Genomic DNA, 9,403 nt, shown 5'->3' on the forward strand with positions numbered 1-9,403 from the left:
GTATATTGCAGGTACTTTTTAGAAGATTCTTCCATCTCCATCTGCAAAAACAATTTTTGAAAAACACTGCCCATCTGACAGTGACGCAAAGATGTCATCAATCAGAGGCAATGGGTACCGTTCTGCCTGTAAGACTGGATTAATTGTGACTTTGAAGTCGCTGCTAATACATCACCATTCTTCTTGACAATTGGAACTATAGGTGTAGCCCAGTCAGTCCAGTTTACTTTAGGCAGGATTCCTTGGTTATTTAGCCGCTTTAGCTCCACCTCCACTTTTGGGCGTACTGAATATGGTACAGGGTGTGCCTTGTGAAATTTTGGTTGCACATCACTTTCAACCTTGAGCCTTGCTTTTCTGCATCTGAGATGGATAGCATACTTTGTAACTTAGCAATATTTCTCAGATGAAAGAAGGCTGTTTTTGTGACACGGGATATATGATTTTTTCACACAAAAAAAAATCACAACATATATTTTGCCTTTCTAAACAAAAAAGACTTGTTTGCATTTGCCAACAACTCAAGCCAATGAGTGTTGACAGAGGGTCAAAGTAGACACTGTTTGCAGCAATAGGCTGGTATTGTGCTAGAATACTAGAATAGCTAATGACTTCTCAGCTAGTTCAGAATGAGTGCTTTATTGAGAGACAATAACACTATTTATCCATTAACATTATGAAATGACCATTTGGACATTTTAAAGAATAAATATGAAGAGTGAAGAATATCAGTGTATATTTACACAAATATATAAATAAAAAAGTGTTTACAGCAACTCAGATTAATCAACCCATTCAAACACATTTAGGTTAAACCTTAAGCAAAAAAAATGTAAGTGTAAAAAAAAGGAAAAAGTATTTCATTCCAAATAATTTTCACTTACTGTTATATACATTTCACTTACTGCATATATACATATGTGCTTGATTTTGTAATAAGTGATTTCAGTTGGTTAGAGAAAAAACCTGAAAGCAGAAAACGGCAAACATCAAAAATCAAGTCAAAGTACAAGTGAAAGGTTGATTAAACATTAGTGTTTGATTTGGACTCAAGTCAAAATGTTTGTCATCAGCCTTGACTGCGGACTTTCATTTGATTTAGTGCCTTTAACTTAACTACACATTAATCCAGGGACTTTACACTCTTTATATTACCAATTCTTTCAATCAAAAAGACAGAAAATAAAACAAGCCACTGGAGCTTTTTCAGAATGACCATTAGGTTCTTGTGCCACTAGAACCTTTGATGCTGCAGATTTCTTTCCCCTTCCCCAGTTATTTGTCTCAATACAATTGTGTCGTGGTGGTCTTCAAATAATTCCTTGTACTCATGCCATGGTTTGTGCTCTGACATGCTCTGTTAACTGTGGGACTTTATAAAGACAGGTCTGTACCTTTCCAAATTTATTTTTGTCATATCTGACTTTATTGTCACTTATCTGACAATTAGTACTTAATGCTTCACTACAGCAATTTTAATCAAAATGTGATCTTTTTAATACCGACATTAGTATTTATGATCTTCTTAATTGAAAAAGTCTTCAGTTTTGATCCTGGTAATCATTTATACGGTGAACAAATAGAAATGTTTACACAAATATCTTATGAGCTGGGGTAATGGTTTCAAAGAGTATAAACTCAAATTAACCTTAAAGTAACCAATGAAATGTTTTATAACAATTAAGTTCTGCTTATGTTTTTAGATACTGTAACCTTAGTCAAATGTATAATTACTCTAATCAAACCTTTTGATTTGATGAATCAATAATAACACATTTCTTAGCCGTGAATGGAGTTTAATATTTTTATACATCACAGGAAAATGACACATATTGTGTTAGCATTGTTAATGTTTTCATTTTATTATTGTAATGTTTTTTGTCTTATCAGCATTAAAATACTAATCAAAACAACTGTTAGAAATAACAACATGATATTGTTGGATACCGGTTCTTCAATAAAAGAAAGAAATTGAAAAAATAAAATAACAGTTGTTTTGAGTTCTTTTTAAAATTTTAAAGCTTTTAAGCTAATCTATTAAAAATAAAGATAAAGTTACAATTTGCTTTCCAAAAATTTTAGGCCAATTTTTTTATTTGACATTTCAGGACATATTTTATATTCAATATTTGTATTTATCTAAAAAAAAAAAAAGAGAAAAGAGAAAAGAGAAATGGCTGTTATTAAATGTAGATGTACTTACATTTTTTATTAGGTTCATTTTAGTTCAGACAATAAAATATACATAATATTGATACATATAGATACACACACAGATACAATTCAACAAAGAAGAAATTATCAGCAAAACATATTTTTACACTAAATAATTATATAAATAAAAGGTAAAATACCACATTTATACACAAAGATATACAAACATAAGATAACAAAAATAAGAATAATAAAAAAACAAATTAAATAATAAATAAATACAAAGAAAATAAAGGGAAAAGGCAATTAAGATATAGCTGTCTCCTTATTTTTTTTAGAAAAGGGCTCCAGACTTTCAGGAACTGTTCTGGCTTTTGTTTTTTATTGTCACTTTGGATTTATAAGGTTCTATCTGACATTTTTGTCAAAATTGAGTTATTGACATTCTTATTAAATGACAACTTATTTACATTATGACGGGATGTTTTTTTTAAGTTAAGTATGTTTTAACATTATTATAAAACCAAAAGTTACACACATACCATTTGCTATGGAATGCAAAAACTTTGAAGCTCAATATCTCAAAATCATTCAGAATGCAGATAGAACCAATTCCAATTTCAAGGTGACGTTATTGTGAACTGAATCTTTTCCATTTGAAGAGCATGTAAGAAATCAAAAACCCATTGCCGATAAGAAAGGGTAGCTGCTGACTTTAAATTCATAAGAATAAGTCATCTAGCCAGTAAGACTGCAAAGGCTACACTATCGGCCTGTAATGAATTTAACTCAACATTCTGGCAGGATTTCAAACAGTGCTGTTAAGGGGGTTTGGGTCTATTGACAATGAAAAGAAATCAGAAAAACACCTAAAGACTTTCCCCCGAATAACAGTCAGGTTCAAACAAGACTAGAACATATGTAACAGTGTGGCTGGTGCGATGGCAAGTTTAATCAATTGTTAAATTCAGTTCCTCCTCCCAAAAAGCCCTCAGTACATGTGTTAAAGGGGACTGTTTTAATAATAATAGTAAATATTTTAAAAAAAAACCCTTATGGATAAAGTTCTGTAACTGAAAGCATCTACATAAATAATAATTGGGTAGGTCGAATTTTTCCTAAAGTTGAGTAAAAGATGCAAAATGATCATCTATGAATAACTGATCAACTGTAATTAGTCAATGTTACCTCCAGATATTAAAGGCTCTGTCCATTAAAGAGGACAAAAAGGTGTAATGCGAAAAACTTGAGCAATAGTAGAAAGGTCTTTCAGGTGTAGAGCAGAACGAAAGTGAAAGCAAATCCTCAATGAATGTTTAACAACTGGATTATTTTTAACTAAAGAAAAATGTTTAAAGGGAAGTGGTGCACAAAGTAAGGAGATTAAAGTTGCTGGGTTACAGGAGGCGGCTTTCATTATCACTCATTGATGTACTTGCATTTTAAAATATGTTACCCAGGAAAGAAGCTTGGCTTAAGGGGTATGTTTTAGAAGTTATATTTCATTAGTATTATTATTACTCTTTTTAATTTATACAGTCACTTGCAAAAATCCTTGAACTTTTTCTTCTCAGACACAACCAAGACATCCAGTTTTTTGCGCATTTCCTCCTATCAGGGACATAAAATTTCCTCTACCGGGATGATAAACATTCAGTCCTAAACAATTACGTACAGCTTCTCTTGACTGAAATGAAAACAGAATATTTTTACTGTATGAATATCTTGACAACAAGAAGAGAGATCATAATGCATGCAGGTCCTTATGCCTATAGACTGATATGTGATGTAGGATACCTTTTCATGCTCTCTGAGAAAGAAACAATTAATGTCTTCATGACAGGCAACACAAGACACCTGAGGCTGTGAAAATAATTGAAGATCAGCGAGAAATCTTTTTTGATCATTTATTTACTGAGCATGTTTAACAGTGACACCTATGCATTTAGGCAATGAAGAAATACACACCTTAGCCTTTTCCCTGATTTTACAGTTTCCCTGATGAACGGCTGGAGTTTTCTTCTCACATGAGGTGGGTTTTAATAACACATGCAGCATGCGTTTTCCATCATTCTGTCATATAAAGAAGATGCATGTAATCCTTGCTCAAACATGTAGAAGATGTTTAAATAGATCACTTTAAGCTTCACAATCAGAGAAAACAAATTATCAAAGCAGACAGACAAACAGCAATAAAATACTAAATACTTAATTAACATTTAAAATAAATAACTTACAGCTTGTAAAATGGAAGAATAATCAAGGTGTTGCTGTTTTCCAAGTTCCTCATTGGCTTTTTCTATAGCCTTGTCAACAATTCCTCGAGTTTCTCGGTTTAGTTGTTCATAAGTCTTGTTTCTCTCTGTTGCCTCCAGCACCAGCAGAACGCTGAGCAGTATCAGGAATCCTCTCATCTTGAATAGCAACTGCTCTTGTTTGTTTGCCACATCTTATAATAGAGGGCAGCAGCAGTGACGTAAAACCCATTCGCTGCTTGTTCGCTTTTACTACAGGGATCTGAAGAAGGTCAATCCAGTCTCTCTCCGATCCCCGGGGCTCTGCGTTGGTTGTGGAATTTGCAAATGTTCATCAATCGGCATACTAAGAGTGATGGAAACTGAAAAGAGAAAAAAACTTCCACAACAGACCTGATTGGATTGATTTTGTGAGCAGAGGCACTCCCTGAAGATGATCACAATTTGCTTTAGTGAATATTAATACTTGGGAGTCGATCACCTTATAGCAAGAAGGTTGCTGGTTTAAGCCTCGGCTGGGTCAGTTGGCATTTCTGTGTGGAGATTGCATGTTCCCCTTGTATTTGTGTGGGTTTCTTCTGAGTGCTCCGGTTTCCAAACAGTCCAAAGACATGCACTATAGGTGAATTGAATAAACTAAACTGGCCGTAGTGTATGTGTGTGAATGCAAGAGTGTACGGATGTTTCCCAGTGTTGGGTTGCGGCTGGAATGGCATCCGCTGTGTAAAACATGTTGGATAAGTTGGCGATTGATTCCGCTGTGGCGACCCGGATTAATAAAGGGACTAAGCCGAAAAGAAAATGAATTAAGATGAATGTTTTAATCTTAATTAAAGTGAGGGTGGGACATAGTATAGCTCCTCCTCTTTAAAAAAGCTTTTGTTTACTCACAGCTCTGCCAGTGAGAGTAGTTGAGCAATTTATTATTAACTTATTGCTTTTTCTAGCTAAATTTTTAATCCGTAAATGTACTTTTCAAAGAAACACCCTTACTTTTATTTTTAGAAAGGATTTTGATTTATATTTAAACTCCTTAAAAGACTAATAATTATACTCTTTTACATGCCGTTTAAAAATTATGGGTCTCAAACTGGATTCCTGGAGGGCCGCGGCTCTGCACAGTTTTGCTCTAACCCTAATCAAACACAGCAGATCTGAATAATCAAGGTGATTCCAAAGTGTGGAGCTTTTACTTTATTCTAATACTCCAGACACAACTAAACAGTTGTATATCATGTAGCCAAAATATCAGGGATTAAAGTTGAGAACGACAATTTATGTTGTGATCCTTGTTTAAGTCGTGAGAACTAGAAAAACGTTATTTGTTTATTAAGGTGTGGTAACTAGCAATCATTCATTCTTTCATTTTCTTTTTGGCTTAGTCCCTTTATTAATGAGGGGTCGCCACAGCAGAATGAACCACCAACTTATCCATAGGTGACCATAGGTCAAGCTGGACACCCATGACGGAGGCCCACAAGGCTCGATTCTAGCACCTCTGCTGTCAACCTTTATATGTTCCCTCTGAGCCAAATAATGAAAAAGAACCAAATGTCCTACCACAGCTATGCTGATGACACTCAGATCTACTTAGCCTTACTGCCTAATGACTTCAGCCCCATAGACACCCACTACCAATGCATTGATGAAATTAACAATTGGATGAGCCAAAACTTTCTTCAGTTAAACAAAGAGAAAACTGAAGTCATTGCATTTAAGAACGAAGATGAGGTTCTCAAGGTGAATGCATACCTTGACTCTAAAGGTCAAACAACAAAAAGTAAGGTCAGGAATCTTGGTGTGACTCTGGAGTCAGATCTGAGTTTCAATAGTCATGTCAAAGCAGTCAGTAAATCAGCATACTATCATCTCAAAAACATTGCAAGAATTAAATGCTTTGTTTCCAGACATAGAGAAACTTGTTCATGCTTTTATCAGCAGTAGAGTGGATTACTGTAACGGCCTCCTTATGGGCCTTCCCAAAAAGACAGTCAGACAGTTGCAGCTCATCCAGAACGCTGCAGCCAGAATTCTGACCAGAACCAGGAAATCAGAGCAGATCACACCTGTCCTCAGGTCTCTACACTGGCTGCCAGTTACATTCAGAATAGATTTAAAAGTATTACTATACTTGTCTATAAATCATTAAATGGCCTAGGACCTAAATACATTACAGATATGCTCACTGAATACAAACCTTTCAGATCACTTAGATCTTTGAGATCATATAAACTAGAAAATCCAAGAGTTCAGTCAAAGCAGGGTGAATCTGCCTTCAGCTACTACGCCCCTCGCTGCTGGAACCAGCTTCCAGAAATGATCAGATGTGCTCCAACATTAGGCACGTTCAAATCAAGACTTAAAACACATCTGTTTAGCTGTGCCTTTACTGTATGAGCACTGTGCTACGTCCTAAAGATCGCACTATTATTTCTTTCTCTTCTTTTTCATTCTTTTATAACCTGTTTTTAATACAATTTTAATCTGTTTTATTATGTTTTTATAAATTTTCTAACACTTTTTAAAAATTTGTTATTCTTCTTTATGTAAAGCACTTTGAATTGTCACTGTGTGTGAAATGTGCTATATAAATGAACTTGCTTTGCTTTGCCTTATCCAGCATATGTTTTACGCAGCGGATGCCCTTCCCAACACCACATTGGAAAACAGCCATACACTCCGATTCACACATACACTACGGAGACATTAGCTTATTCAATTCACCTATAGTGCATGTCTTTAGTGCATGGAGGAAACCTGCAAATAAGGGGGGAACATGCAAACTCCACACAGAAATGCCAACTGACCAAGCTGAAGCTCGAACCAGCAACCTTCTTGCTGTGTGGCGATCGTGCTACCCACTGTGTCACCGTGACGCCACGCATTTTAGTTGTGATAAATAGAAGAAGAAAAAAAAAGTTGCTTGGTAAAACAAGTTGTTAAATTTTGAGTCAACAGTGATCTAATGGTTGCAGAGTTGGACTTGTGATCCAAAGGTTGCCGGTTTGAGTCCTGGTGTTTGATCTAGTATATTGCATTGGCAGGGATTGTAGTTCGGGGGGACTAATGTAAATGTAAATGTTATATAGACTATAAATAACAAATGTAGAGAAGTGTGTAGCAGTTGTTGAATTCATTGTGCTCAATTATATTAATAAATGACAAAATGCCACTAAAATGTAGTGAAAAGCAGGTTAATTTCAAAGCTTCACTTATTACAATTAGTCTTTTTGTAAAAACTAAATGCAAAAATCACAACATTTGTTTTGGCCGTCTAAACAAAAAAGGCTTGTTTGAATTTGCCAACAACATGCCATTGCCAACAACATCAGCCAATGAGTGTTGACAAAGGGTCAAAGTAGACACTGTTTGCAGGCAGCCATAGGCTGGTATTGTGCAAATGTTTGGACAAACACTGATAAGCTACAAAAGTGAAACTAGAATAGCTAATGATTTCTCAGCTAGTTCAGAATGAGTGCTTTCTTGAGAGACAATAGCACCATTTATCCATAAACTCAAACCTTTTAGATTTACAAACTATATAACATTAGGAAATGACCATTTGGACATTTTAAATGATATAGAGTGCAGAATATCAATTTATATTTAAACAAATATATAAACACATTTTGGTTAAACCTTAAGCTATATATATATATGTATATATGGATTTTATTCCTCATAGTTTCCACTTACTGCTGTTTTCGTACAGTAAGTTCTGGTGTGTGTATATATACATATGTGCTTGATTTTATAATAAGTGATTTCAGTTGATAGGCGGAAAAAAACCTGAAAGCAGAAAATGGCAAACATCAAAAATCAAGTCAAAGTACAAGTGAAAGCTTGATAAAACATCAGTGTTTGATTTGGACTCAAGTCAAGATGTTTGTCATCAGCCTTGACTCCTGACTTTCATTTGTTTTTGTACCTTTTTAACTTAACTATACATTAATCCAGGGACTGGACAGAATGCAAATGCAAATCACCAAGCTCAAGGAAAAAAGGGTCATAAAACTTCCTTGGGAATGTGAATTTCTCACTGGTCATCTCTGCTCCTAATGGTGTTACAACACAATCATTATAAACCTAGTGACCAAGGCTGCCACCCAGAGTTCTTCCAATGTGGCAACCAGAGATCACAGGAGAAGATGTAGACCCAAGTGTTCTCCAAACACACCACAAGCTGTGCTCCGGCCTTGTCTTTTCATTCAATAAAGATCCTCGGACTCACACTGGTTCTCTCTCATCAACCAACTTCAGCAATGATCAACTGGAGCCTCAACTAACCGCATCAGCACTCTTTTCAAACAGCAAGAGACTGCAAGTATCAAACTTAGTCTAGGTAACAGATACATAAAGTATCCTCTAAACTTTTTGGCAAAGATGTTTGAATTATGAAACTGGTGTCTCCTTCAGGCTGAAAATCTGCTGAATATCAAATAACTTGTATCATATAACTTTATTCTTTTATTTTTCACTCTCTACTGCATTTTCCTATACTGACCGAGATGGCGCATGTTAGATTAGTTTGTGTTTAGTAAAGGCTTATTTGTATCACACTTGATGTTGTTCATTATTAGCGCAAAACTGGTGTCCCTAATCATGCCAATTTTTCTACAGGCTGTGTAGTTTCATATTTTTAACAATAATATTTAATATGACTTAGAAATGTACGTTCTTTGAATGAAAAAACACTTGACCCAAAGACCTCAAGTAAGTGTATAGTTTATTTAAATATTAATTATAACTCCTTAATTAAGATTATTTATTTTTTACCCCTTGAGCAAATTCACTATAAATGTTTAAACGAATCTCTTATGAGCAGTGGTAACGTTTTCAAAGTGTACAAGTAAAGCTCAAACAAACCACAAAAACAGTCATTCTTTTGATCTGAAACTGATTATAATAATGTATGCTTATGCATGTTTAGATACTGTTACCTTTTTTGTGTTGATTAAACCTTTTGATATGATCACCAAACAATTACACATTTC

General features: G+C 34.7%; 1 protein-coding gene across 1 annotated transcript; it reads right to left on the reverse strand.

Annotated features, from left to right (window-relative positions):
* Nucleotides 1-2,178: 2,178 nt before the first annotated feature.
* On the reverse strand, nt 2,179-5,823 carry si:dkeyp-73d8.8. The gene is made up of 4 exons (XM_087241048.1): nt 4,392-5,823; nt 4,123-4,227; nt 3,952-4,017; nt 2,179-3,841 (listed from the first exon to the last, which is right to left on the reverse strand). The coding sequence occupies exons 1-4, from the start codon at nt 4,566-4,568 to the stop codon at nt 3,725-3,727; spliced, it is 465 nt and encodes a 154-aa protein (XP_087097174.1). The 5' UTR covers nt 4,569-5,823; the 3' UTR covers nt 2,179-3,724.
* Nucleotides 5,824-9,403: the final 3,580 nt, after the last annotated feature.

This window comes from Danio rerio, chromosome 2, assembly GCF_052040795.2.
Source record: "Danio rerio strain M-AB ecotype USA chromosome 2, GRCz13ab, whole genome shotgun sequence".
Lineage (NCBI taxonomy): Eukaryota > Metazoa > Chordata > Actinopteri > Cypriniformes > Danionidae > Danio > Danio rerio.

Bases quoted from the DNA above. Each gene is read 5' to 3' on its own strand.
- si:dkeyp-73d8.8 (XM_087241048.1), bottom strand. From the start codon at position 4,568: ATGAGAGGATTCCTGATACTGCTCAGCGTTCTGCTGGTGCTGGAGGCA. The intron at 4,228-4,391 runs GTAAGTTATTTA...TTTATATGACAG, and splicing joins ATTCTTCCATTTTACAAGCT to AATGATGGAAAACGCATGCT. The intron at 4,018-4,122 runs GTGTGTATTTCT...TTATTTTCACAG, and splicing joins AAATCAGGGAAAAGGCTAAG to CCTCAGGTGTCTTGTGTTGC.